The 13,653-nt window shown below is 44.5% G+C and overlaps 1 protein-coding gene across 1 annotated transcript in view; it reads right to left on the bottom strand.

The window, feature by feature from the left end:
* The window catches only part of BMPER (BMP binding endothelial regulator), a 253,019-nt gene extending 242,619 nt beyond the window's left edge, over positions 1 to 10,400 (bottom strand). The window contains 2 exon segments of the mRNA XM_081244842.1: positions 9,009 to 9,094; positions 10,148 to 10,400. Coding sequence (XP_081100968.1) covers positions 9,009 to 9,094; positions 10,148 to 10,280 — 219 coding nt within the window. The 5' untranslated portion in view covers positions 10,281 to 10,400.
* Between the last annotated feature and the right edge of the window lie 3,253 nt (positions 10,401 to 13,653).

Raw genomic sequence — 13,653 nt, 5'->3', positions numbered from 1 at the left:
GTAGCTATCATTTCTGAAGTGCTTCCCATCTACCAGACCCTGTTTTAAGAATTTTACATGTTTTGACTCACAGTTCTGACAAAAGCCCTATGATGAAAATATAGATGTCGAGATACAGAAATATCAGGCAACTCACCCAGAGCCATACAACTATGAAAGGAGGCATGGGAACCACTACACTATCATTCCTAAAAAATATACTCATTAAAGTATATATTAAAAACTGGTTTATAGCATACACCTTACTTCCTTCCATTCCAGTTCTGGCCCATAATAATAATAATTCCACTTACACTGTTTACAAAGGTCTTTCACAAACACCAGCACATTTAATCCATACACATCACCTCAGTTAATGGCTACAGCAAACAGATGCGTTCTGCATTATGATTACTCTTTAGAAATGAAGCTGAAGGGCACACATACCATTGTGACTTGCCCAGTACCCACGACTAAGGCTCAGAGAGACCAAGGTGGCTGCTGAGCGATGCACAGCTACAAGGCGGCCCTAGGGAGACTTGAACCCATAATTTCAGACACCAAGGTCACCACTCCACAGCTGTACTTCAATGACAAAACAGACATCAAAAATTTAGTGAAGGGCTTCCCTGGTGGCGCAGTGGTTAAGAATCTGCCTGCCAATGCAGGGGACACGGGTTCGAGCCCTGGTCTGGGAAGATCCCACATGCCACGGAGCAACTAAGCCCGTGCGCCACAACTACTGAGCCTCCGTGTCTGGAGCCTGTGCTCCGCAACGGGAGAGGCCGTGACAGTGAGAGGCCCACGCACCGCGATGAAGAGTGGTCCCCGCTCGCGGCAACTGGAGAAAGCCCTCACACAGAAACGAAGACCCAACACAGCCAAAAAAAAAAAAAAAAAATTTAGTGAAAAAAGAAAATATTTTTCCTGAAGATCTAACTAAGGGCTTAAATTATATCATAATATTTTTTAAAGCGCCATTAACAGCTTCACAGAGCACACCTGAAAGTTTACTATGGTAAGATTTTATATTAGTCAGGTTCTTTGATAATGTTGCTCTGATTCATAATAAAAAATGCCTCAATGTAGCCTTGTCCATTTTGCACTTAACTATAGAAACATTCCAAAGACACTTGCAAAAGCCTATTACTTTTATTCATGAAATTAGTTTTGTTTGGGGACCTTTGAAAATGTCATGTGGTATTTATTCACTTTTGCTAAGACCTTTTTAAATCACAGTTTGGAAAATTTGTGATTTTTGCACTAAATTTTCAAAATCCCTACAGCAATCTTAGTTTGGGATTTCTCTCAAACGAGTTTCCACCAAATTCTATCTATGATCAATTCTATTCCATGGGAAAATGTGCAGCAGGTACTAGGGACCTGGGCACCACTGACTGTTATTGATTGTTTAAAGTTAGAGAAGATGATGACAAAGTTCCCTCTATGACGTTCTCCTAGAAGGTTCAGTCTAACTCTGTAATATCTAATACCACTGGTCTTTCTCCTCTTCAGGCATCTTCTGCCTTGGCCTATGCTTTGTTGGTTCTCCTTCTTCTGTAACCATTTCTCAATCTCTGTCATTGGCTTCTCCCTTTCTAACCTTCTTTTAAATAAGCCCTTTTAAATATAGCCCTTCTTCTAGTTACTGTTTCTTTTATGGGAGTTTGGGGTTGGTAGATGCAAGCTATTACATTTAGAATGGATAATCCTAATGTACAGCACAGGGAACTACATTCAATATCCTGTGATAAACCATAATGGAAAAGAATATAAAAAGAAGAATGTATATATGTGTATACCTGAGTCACTTCTAGTTACTATTATAGGCTCATTTCTTGAAATCTCAACATAGACCCCTTCCCAAGACAAATAATTTATTCCCAAAGTTCTGAAATTTATTTCAATGCAGACAGTTAACAAATTGCTGTCTTCTAGTCCTGATTTCTCTAGTGAGATCAAGATCTACATTTTGAAGAGCCTACCGGGTTTTCCTACTTGAAAGGTCTATGAAGCCCAGTCATCAATTCTAAACTCATTATCCCCACCCACATCTGTGACCTCTTCTCTTCCTACATTGTCTATAACATTGGCTAGAACTTCCAAAATTCCCTTCAATCCACCCCATCTCTCACCTCTGCCATCTATTTTATCGCCAAGTGCTATCAACTTGGGCTCCAAAACTCCTCTGCAAGTCTAGGGGTCCCAGCACATGGGTACACTTTTTCTAAGGTGGGTCCAATTTCGATTGTTGTATAAATTGTATAAATTGTGTGCTACCACTGAGAATACATCTACCGGACTGAATAATTTGCCGAAGGGGTCATGCAACAGCGCAGAGCAAGGTATCACTGTGAGTAAGAGGAGAGAGCTAGCACCCAAAATGGAATTTTGAGAGTGAGGCCTGGAAGTAAACAATTCTATTCAAGTAACAGCACCCAGAGCTGCTCCAGAGACACCAAGTGATTAGCAAAGTGACTGCTACAGAGACACTCTAGTACATCATCCCACTGCAGTGACTACTGCATTTTAATTACTGTGTTTTTCTGGGCATTGTTTGGAGTCTTTTAATCCAAATATTCTAGAACTAGAAGGCAGTGAAAGTAATTCAAAAGAATAAGCAATATTGGTTTATCCCAACACCTTCTTTCTCACTGTCCATCCCTGTTCCGGGCCGCTTGCCCTCACCTGACCACAACACATCCCTAGTGCCTGTTGTCCAGACTCTGGCCCCTCCACACTCTAAACAACTCCCACAAAAGCTTCTAGAGGCATTTGCATAAAACACATCTTATTGTGTCATGCGGCTGAGCCAAAATATCAAATGGCTCCCCCAATTCCACGAGTGGAACTGAGCTCCTTATTATTGCACTCAAAGTCCTCCATGCCTCTCACCAAGCCTTCTAACTCCAGCTTCCACCAGAACTTTGGGTACACTGGGCATACTGGACTCCGCCATCTCCACAATTCCCAAGCACACACGCCTCTGTGCCTTTCCTCCAATCACGCCTTGCCAAGACTATCTTTGCTCCGCCCATCAAAGTCCCAGATGATCCAATCAGAATTCATCTACAGCTCCCTTAGTACTTGAGTTTGAGCCTAGCATAGTGTTTTTCTGGCACTCCTATGAAACTTATTTATGTATGTGTCTTTCTCCTCTTTTCCGTTGTGGGCAAGAATCTGTGTTACTGGTCTTTGCCTCCCCAAGGTGCCCAACCAGCAGGATGCTTCAAACGCAGAAAAGGCAAAAAATGGAAGGGGAGAATGAAGTGTGAAGAGAAGGAAGAAAGAATAATATTATTGAATTTATAACCTGTTACTCCTAGTGCTTCGAGTGATGTTTTATAGAATTAGAACTGGGAATCAAGAGGTCTTAAAATATACACCCAGCGCATTTGCTGATCTTAACTAAGTTCAACAAGCACACTTGACCTCCTGGGGCCATGAAAGGTGATGTTATTAGTATTCTTTACAGCACAAAGAATTCAATAGACCATCAGTTGGACAGAAGTGCTACAGAAGAGGGTGTGAGAAACTGGTATCCTTTGTTTATTCAATGAATTTGTATTAATTGGTTTTATTTTCCATCGTTTTGCCTTGCCTGACTTTTCCTATTATGTCCTGTTCTCCTGCCCTCACTATATCTGAATCCCCATCTGGGGAAGGGCTCCCACACTTAAAACACAGTTTACAGCTGATGCGCACTATAAAGGCCGGTGCCTTGAAATGAAAAGAAAGCGTGTTTAAAATGGGACAGGGATGGGGAAGGGGAGCCCACAAGTAAGGAGGCAGCAAAAACCCACCCAGGTCTGGAACGGGGTGAGAGACTTCCACAAGGTGGGCCAGGAAAATCCCCATGATGCCAGACCACTAGGCAGTTTTTCCAGAATTACAGCACTTCTGAGTCCCAACCCTACCCTTCTGCCAATAAAAGTACAAGTGAAGGTGACCCCACAGGCATAGAGACATAAATACTCTGCAGAAAAACGAAGCCCCTCTTCCATGGAAAGTTTTTTTAGTGTTTAATGGAGAGCAAGGGGAAAACTTATACCAGGGCTCACAGACCACTGGACCAATAAGGAAACAACTCAGATAGACCCAGTCCAAGTCTAGAGGGACAGAAAACCCCATAAAATGTCACTGACTTAGCCCTGTTCATTCATAACTATGGGTGGGCTTGGCATCATTATCCCTATGTCTTTTCTCCATCAGCTTCCATTTTCTCCCTTTTCTGATGAACCTTTGCATCTAATTCCATGTGAGGAAATAAGAATTTAACATCATCATCAATATCATCAACAACAATAATGCATCATTCTGACTATATGCCAAGCTCTGGGCCAAGCCTTAAACGCTGTATCTCATTTGATTCTCACAGCAAGTCTATGAGCTCAGTAGTGATAGACGTCCCACTCTCCAGATGAGGAAATGGAGACTTGGAAAGGTGAAGTAACTTTCCCGAGTTCACCATCAGTAAGTGGCAGAGCCAAGATCCGAACCCAGGCTTGTCTGATGCCAGGGCCAAGGCTCTTTGGCAAAATGATATGAAACCAGCCAATAGCTGCCTGAACTGTGCCTTCCTCTGAAAGGGCCATCCAAGTCCAGACCTGGTTCATGTTACAAGACCAAGATCACTCTAACTCTCCCCAAAGTGAGCCTATTCCAGCTCTGCAGAGGCTGAAATAACTCTCTGAGCCCTCGGAAGTACCTGTAGACGTCTGTAAGTAGTAAACGACCACAGAAGCAAGTTGGTTTCGCATAGAAAACACTGTTTTCACGTCCCAGATCTGTCTCTTAGTAACTATGTAACCTCAGGACATTTGCTCCACCTCTCTGAGCCTCAAGAAAGCATGGGTAATAATAATTGTCTATGAGCTGGTACTGGTGAATTTGCCAGCACAATGCTGTAAATTAGTTACCTTTCCCCCCAAACTGTTCTATTGAGTACCTTATTCTATGGAAAGGCAATTGGTCGCAACACTGTCTAAACAGAGTATAAATAAATAAATAGATAGATAGATAAATAAATAAATAACTCCTGATCATTTCCTTAGTGAGCATCTAAAATCCAAAGTCTAAAAATGATATAAAACAATTTCCAAAAAATTGTGGCAACCTATGCATATGTGCATGTACTAAGTGTATCTCTCTGAACACATAAGGACTACTTTTTATCTCCTCTCCCTCTCTCTCTCCTTCACCCTCCTAGCTCTCCCTCTCTCCACCTCTTTCTCTCTCTCTCTCCCTCTCTCTCTCTCTCTCCCTCTCTCTCTCTCTCTCTCTCTCTCTCTCTCTCTCTCTCTCTCTCTCACACACACACACACACACACAAACACACACGAATTGAATCCTGATGCACCGCTATCTCCCTCATTCTCAAACACGTGCCTAACACTTGTTCAGATAATAGATAACTAGTCTCTAGCCAGTTAATTTGAACAATAAAAAACATGAGGCTCTTATAGAGATAAGGTACCCGACAGAATCAAAGATGCTGGTAGCTGCTTGTTTAGTGACAGAAGATTTTTGTGATTAAAAAGTGGAAGACAGCAGACAAAGCCCCCTCTGTTTGCACCACTTGGTTGGCTCCAAGCTAGGTGGAGCCCTGCTTCTTGTAACACCAAATTTCACGTTGCTTTTTATGAGCAGAGGGTCCATTTCTAAATTGCACCCCTGGATTTAAAAGAGGAAATTTAAACCTCAGAATAATGTTTTTCGCTGAACAAAATGTATGCCAAACTAAGCTCTGACTGACTTCTGGTTTTCTGAGTCCCAGCCTCCAAAGTTTTCTCAGGTTTCCAGTACTGGGCCGAACTCATTGGCTTGTGCCATTTCCTTCTATGCTACGGTTAGGTGGAAAAGGGGTGAGAAGCAGGGGTACCACGTCCCCAGGTTCACTGGATGTATATGGGAATGCCCGAAAGATCCAGGGGACCACTTTAGATTCATTAGCGGAGAGAGGCTGGCTCCTATCAGCTGTACTTCATGGAAGGCACCAACGTGTTGTCCTAGGCATTACGGGAAAAATAATTCTAGCAAGAAGGGGGAAAACATCATACAAAACAGCAATAAGTCTGGGCCTTCCTAACTCAGCCCCACAAAAGACCATTTTGTAAGATGGGGAAAAGCTGTGTTTTGCTTTCTAACTGAACAATGAAACACTTGCATCTTTAATCCAAACTGTCTACCCACTTCCCTAGATTTCAGGACAATGGCCTAACTTCTCACCTTCCCTCTTGAATAGTTGAACCCACACACTTTAGAATGATACCCATCAGCAGCTAACAAACAGGTTATTCTTGGACCACGACTGATGCTGGCAAAATGCTCGGATCCAGGCAGACAAGGATAAGTGAGGATAAAATTATTCAGTTCTGCTTGCTGTGGCCACTGCATCCGCAGTCATCCTCAAAATTCCCACAGAAATAAGCTCATTCCACGTTTGAAACATTTCGGAGCTTAAAAGTTTAAATCAGGCCAAGTTGATTTTGTGGGGTTTTTCAAGCTTTTACACTGTAATTATATGCAGGACTTTGTGCCACCTATTTCCTCCCAACTGTAACATTTTACGTCTTTTTTAAGCATACGTTGAGGTTAGCTTTTTTTTTTTTTTTCAGTACATGTTATGAAACAAGATATGAGCTTATACTCAACTTTAGGTAACTTTCTGCCGAAAGGCTGGACCAACACAAACTAAATATGACTATTTTCTTTATCCAAAGTACAGTTTTGACTATTACATACCCTCTTAATGTACATACATAAAACTAGCTCACAACTAAAGCTCCCTGCAGGTCAGCTGAAATCATAATGAGATTTTCCTTTCATATAATGTGATTAACAAATGTTAGCTAACCGAACTCCTAAAAGACTCAAAAGAAGAAATCAAAATAACTCAAGCAATGCCAAAAAGTCAAATAACTCAACAAACTTTCTATTTTTTTCTTTGCTTTTTCACATCTTTAACTTAGAAAACAGCCTGTTTCACTTGATTATATGCATGTGCTCTAGAGGCAGGTGAGAGTGAGTTCCAGCTCCACTATTTACAAAAATGTGACCTTCACAGGCTACTAAACTCCCCTAGCCTCAGTTTCCTCATCTGTAAAACAGAGGGATAAAAATCCTCAAAGGATTTTTGTGAAGATTAAATGAAACAATGCAGGCTTCAATAAGTGTGGGCAAATAGTGTTTCATAAATGTTAGTTGCTATTGCTGACATTATCTATCTGCTAAATAAGTCTACCTTCCAACCCCCCCCCCCCAAAAAAATGTCAACCAGACTCATGGCAGTCTAGGTGCTTTGAAATTCATATACCGCAATGGGTCCCTCAGAAACTTACAACAGCAGACACAAATAAAGAAGCGGCCGTCCATATATTCTTACTCAATTTTATCAAGTATTACAAATGTTTGGGAAGCAATAATAACTATGACAGCTTGGGCCCCATAATCCTAAACCCCTGCAAAGGTGACGGCAACAGATCACTGAGGCTTTCAGCTAGTGAGAGCTCTGAGGCATCCTCTGAATAGCAAGTGAGTTGGAGTACCAGAGTCCAGACTTTATATGTTTAGAAAGGATTTCTGACAGCTCTTACGAAGGCAGATACCTCCAAATGTTACTCGAAGATATAAATGAAACTACCACCCGTCTGAACTTAATCAATGCATTTCTGGAATAAATATCACTCCAGAACTCGAACTGACGCATCTTTTCAGATTCACTCTTTACCTTCAAAACAGCAAGATTCTAATATCTGTTATATTAGCAGTAAGGCTGTACTTTCGGGGAAAGGCACTACTTCCCCCGGGGCAGGAGTATGGAAAAGGGGAAATGCTGTATGGAGAATTTTTATATATTTGGGAACAGTCTGCAAAACCCAAACTGTATATTTAAACTTTACAAATGTAACAATATTGTAACGCTTATCTCTGCGAACGGAATGCATTTTTACCTCTATTTCTGTTGATTTCCTTAGTCTTCAGAACCTGATAATCATTTGATACAGACATTCACCTTCACCCATTTATCATTTCACAACATTGACCTCATCTCTTGTCATGAAAAAGTTTGGGTAGTTTAAACGCAGATGGCTTGGCTTTCACCTAAACAGAGAAGAATCCCTTCTCTGGTTCCATACAGCATGTTGATCTGATAACAAGCAGTCATCTATCACTTGGGGGCTTTGCATTTGACTGCCTTAATGTATTTCCAACAGGGTTTTGTGATGTGTAGTTTTTAATCAAGGTTTGCCAAAACTGATTGGCATGTAAAACACTTTTAAGCAAAAATGTTGTTCTTTGTAAGTCTCTATTTCAGCTCAGAAATTCTTATTCGTATAACTTAATCTCCCCCGTGTGGTTACTTATTAGACCTTATCATTAACTATTAAGTTAAAATAAATTGAAACAAATTTTTTTTTAATCTACTAGCCACTGCCAGTGTTAACTAAGCAGTTGAAAGCCAAGTGTCATCCTCTAAGGATAGAAAGTCCTTTCTGACTCATGCTTCCAAATCAGAACTACAAAGACTGTTTTTGAGAGCTTAGGATATAAGAGGCAAAGAAACCCAAGATTACATCTTGTCCTCATGTTTGTGCTTTGTGACTCTCATCTCTTTTTCCCCTTGTCATATACCTTATCCCAGACCTTTATACCTAAATGTTATCATTTTCACACTGAGCTCAGACAACAGAATCAAGGCAGAAAGTTTGGTGGCACCTATGATTTGGTGGCAATAACCATTCCTGGGAACAGAAGGGTAAATGGTAATTATCACTGAGACAGGCCATACCAAGTCCACCTTAAGTTTACTTCTGTAAACTGAGGTCAAAGATAAGAATTCCCAGACTGATGAAATGGAAAGTGCAAAAGTCCATAATACTCAGAAATTCAACTGAATTCAATTCACCAGCTATCTGAAGTTTTGTAACGACCAAAACCAGTTTTTAAGATTTGGTCATATTACATTTAATGGATTCACCTTATCAGAGGGAGCAATTGACTTCACATTACCTGATCTCCATACTCACCATGCAGACACACATTATACAAGGGTTGTCCGTGATAAATGGAATCTGGAGAACTTCACCTTCATTTTCGCATTTTGCAACAGAACCTGAAGGGGAAAATAAGTTATTTAAATTTAGCTTAGTGCCATTGTTACAAAAATAGAATTTTTACATTAATGCTTTTTGAAACAACTATATCCAAATTTCAGAAATTCCTAATGAGTTTTAAATTCTCAAACTCACCCAAAAGAAGTCCCCCCCCAAGAAAATCTATTTTAAATAGTTTTATTAGAACAGGTTTGTTTTGTTTTTTTAAAGGCCGTGCTATATAGATAGATTTTCTGCTTTCGATGGTTTAAGCACAATTCCAAGTATTTCACTGGATCCTTAATAACACCCCTCCTTCATGAAGGCATTTCAAGTAAACACACACTCCCACATGCAAAAAAAATTCAAATTGGCCATTAAGGCACATTTTAAATTTGAACAGAATTCAGGACAGTGTCAGTGAACAGGGCTTTATATAAATCCGCCTCGTATTGTCTTGAGCTGAAATCACTTTTTGAAACACAACCTTCTTTTCTCTTTTAGAAATTGCCTCAATATTTTCTTTTCTGCCCCAGGTGTCAGTAAAGTATGCCCTTCAGAATAGCAGCTGAGGTCTTCACCTGCCTGAAAGCATATAATTATTATATCCTGCTATTATTACCCTTTTAAAATATGATAGTTTCTTTAAATTCAAGGTGCTTTAAAAAGCACTCCCTGTACAGAAGCTATATTGGAACCCTATAGAGTGAGAAAGGCCGATGGGTGGAAAACGGTTAAAATTTTTTTCTTTAATTGTATACGGGAGAAAAGATCAAAATAAAGATTGACGAAAACTAAAAATAAATAAAGGAACTCCTCAAATTCAAATAGAAGGATTTCCGTTATCACTATACTATTGATGTCAACAGCCTCCTCGCCCTCCACCCCTTAACCTACTCACTGCCTTCCCACCCCTTAACCCCGCGGGCTTCGCTTCTTGCCCACCGCCAGCGAGGGGCAGGCTCCTAGGTGCTCGCTCCCCGCCCTCCCGTCCCCGAGGCCAGCCAGCGCTTCCTCTCCCAGGTACCAAGCCAGCGTCCGGGAGGGTCGGTCCCTCCCGCCCCCTCCCCTACCTGTCAAGAAGGAGGAAGCCAGAGACATGGGGACCCCCGAGCAATTGAGCAGCAGCAAGACGCAGCAGGTAATCCCGGGCGAGCGCCGGCAGGGACGCTCAGCCAGAGCCCTGACGCCGGAGAACCAGAGCATCGTCACCTGGAGGGAATCCCGGGCGACTGCAGGTCCCGCGCCGCCGCCTATGCTCCACTACCGCCGCTCGCAGTCAAAAAGGGCTCTCAGCCGGCGAGTCGGGAGACAGTCCATTAAGGAGGGAGGCGGGCGCCCGGGAGCCTGGGGCGGGGGGGTGGGGGGGCTGAAGGGGGAGGCGGGAGAGCGAGGCGAGGGGTGAGGGGCACCCAGGGAGGAGGGGTCCTGCGGCCAGGCTCCTCCAATGCGGCTTTTTTTTTTAAGGAGTTGCTTGCAGCGGTTTAGTCGTCGGCTCCTCCATACTAGAGAGGGGGCCGGGAGGAGGGGGTATCGGAGCAGCCGGAGATAGGCAGAGAGGAGTGGCTGCGCTTCCCGCTGCGCACCGCTGCACAGCCGCCGCCGCCGCCGCCCGGGCTGCAGCGACTGCCCGGGGGCGCGCCGCTGCCGCGGCGTCCTCCACTCCTGCCCTCCCACCTCCTGACGGCCCCTCAGGCTCTCAGCCCGGCCCGCGCGCACGCTCGCTCCGGCGCCGGAGACCCGGGCGCCCCGGGCGCCTCTGGGAACCCGCTGGGGGCGCCCGGGCGCAGGGGGGATTGCAGAAGCCCCGCGCCGGGCGCTTGTCTTCGCCGGGCGTCCAGCCCGCTCCCCAGCCCCTCGAGGGAGGCCACTTGCCCCGGGGCACGGATCGGAGCGGGGCAGGCGTGTCTCCACCGCCCGGAGCGCGCAGCGCCTCCTCCCTTTCCCGGGGGAACCCTCCCCTAGCCGGGAACGCCGCGCCACCCCCACTCACACCAGGGTGCTCCAACCCTGGGAGGGATCAGAATATGGGACGCAGGGCACCTCACCACCCCTGCTTGTTCCCAGATGCCCCAGCTTTGGGATGGAGCGACACGGGGCGCCGGGGTGGGGGCGGGGGGCCGCGCGACTTTTCACTCCCTGCTTTGCTTCGGTCTGCTGGGGGCGAGACAGCGGACTCCCGCGCTGAGCGGACAGAGGGGCGAGGGGCCTCCCAGAAGAGTGTTCTGTGCTTATGTGTCTGCCAGTCGTGACACTAGGGAAGACAGAAGCTGAAACTACACGCAAGGTCGATTAATAAACGCACAGAGGCGAACGCTTTTCGCCCTTAAAAATAGAGGAACAGTCGCTCCATGACTCCTCCCATCCAACCTCGGGCGGACTGGGGCGGGGAGGTGTTTGACTAATCATTCACTGACCCGAGAAAGAGGGAGGGACCCGCGCGGCAGCTAATCTCTAGCAGGAATAGCCACCCCGAGGCCTCGGCAGCCGCAGCCCTGGGTGTCCAGGAGTCCGACCCTACGTACGGCCCGCGGATCACCCCGGCCGGATCGCGGCCTCCTGCTCAGGCCATGGCACCCTTTGCTCAAAGTGGGGGATGCAGTGGAGGAGAGAAGAATTTTTGTAACCAAATGGGAATGAGGGGACGCTTGGCAAGTGTTGGGACCTGATGATCAGCTGTCCTCAGAGCTCGCCTTGGGTCGCCGGCTTCCTCTTCCCAAGAATGAAAACGGGGCCCCCTCACGCCCATCCTCCTGGCGGGTCGGCCTGGGTGGATCTAAACGGCAGTCACGGATTAGCCAAGCACGTTTCTCAGCGGGACGCACCTAACAATTTCCCGGCACAAAGTGGGTTGTCGGTAGTCGCAGAAACTATACCTTTGCAAATATATTAGTCAGTTTGTGGACACATTTAGTACAGTTTCCTCTTAAGCCCTCCTCTCTTTGGGGGGGCGGGGGCTGTTTATTTGTTTTTATTTTTTCGAGTAGTTGGAGCCTTCACTTAAAGCTGCAATGCCCACATTCCGGCACGCCAAGGAGCCAATAGGAGCGCATTGCCCTGACAAGGAAAAAGTAAGAGAGGGGAAAGCTGTCATTAGCTTAGCACGCTCCATTTCCCTCTCAAAACAGATTTTTAGTGTAAAACTTAAGTTAAAAGAGAAGAAAGATGATGTGTGGTTGCCTTCCCCCCCCCCGCAAATAACCACCACGGCCAGGCAGCTCCTTGAAAATCAGAGGGTTTAATGTATTTACTAATGATAAAGAACATGCAAAAAAAAGAAATCTCTAAACCTAGCCTTACCTCCCAATCCATTTTTTATCAAAACAATAAAATAAAAAGGTTTATGACTACAGAGAAGTACAGTCAGTTGAAACCACTACCTAAAAAAGATTCTCTCTGCATGGGGCTTTTAGATAAAGATGATAATCGTGACTTAATTAAGGAAAACGGAATAATGGGTAGGCTGGGAGACCTTTCATTGCCCTAGACTTCAGCAGTAGACCTGGATAAACTCACATTAGAGAATTGCAGGATATTTGAAGAGTACACATTAGTTACTCAGATGTGCCTTCCCTGACATCAGCCATACGTCCTCAAGGGTTTGCATGACAAAAGTCTTTATGATGGAATCTGTGTGTGTGTGGCATTTCTCAAACTAGGGACCTGGTGCTTTGGGGTGCACTGGAACTTGCCCTATAGGTATAAATCCAAAAACCACCTGGAAAACATTTTCGTCGGCCTGGAAGTTTACCAATGGGAAAGATGCACAGAAGCCTTTGGCAAACCTGTCCCTTCTTCCTGTTTGTTTTAATCAGCTGCCACCAGTGATTTCCCCTGCTGCTTTCTTGGCAAGTGGGCCCTACTTCTGGAAGAGCATCTTTCTCCCCAAAGGGCTTATCAGCCCTCCACTGCTGCTGCCACCACCCCTTCAAGTGACAGCCTATCAGCTGCCAGTTGGCCTCTGTCTACACAAACTTGAGATATTCTGGGGTCAAAAAAAGAAAGAAAAGAAGCAGGCATGCACTGAAAAGCATACAGCTCTGCCTTCACTTGTTTAAAGTAAAGGGCGGTACCATCCAAATCTCCAAATGCTCTTGACTGAAATCAGGAGAACAAATATGTGTTTGGCTCTGTTTATGACATTTTTCAATGTAATGGAGGTAATGGGTCCCAAAGATCATTATTTAACTACAGCTATCTCATGCTCTTCAAAATAAAATATATAACCTAATCAGACCCAAAGAGAACGAGGCCTGTGGTAGGAGAATTCTCTTCATCTCTTGGCAAAACTATGATGCTGAATTTGCACTGAAAAATCCAACTAAATATACCACTTAGTAATGTAGATTCAAAGTTACTTCAAGAGAAATTACAGCAGCCCAGCTTCCTAAAAATAGAAATAAATAGACCCTTCAAAAAGGCAGCAGGGGAAAGGAATTGTGATACCAACCACTAGGGAGGGCCGAAAGTATTCCATAAATGTGTGAGGGTTTTGCTTTATGAAAGACACGAGGCATTTCAGTCTTGATGAGGATAAGGGATGGTGCCACCTAGGAGCTCACAGTCTAGGAAGGGAGAT

Source organism: Mesoplodon bidens (genome assembly GCF_964165515.1).
Source record: "Mesoplodon bidens genome assembly, chromosome: 9".
In the NCBI taxonomy this organism is placed as follows: Eukaryota; Metazoa; Chordata; class Mammalia; order Artiodactyla; family Ziphiidae; genus Mesoplodon; species Mesoplodon bidens.
Note: the sequence above shows the minus strand (reverse complement) of the source record. Positions and strands in the feature narration are given on the sequence as shown.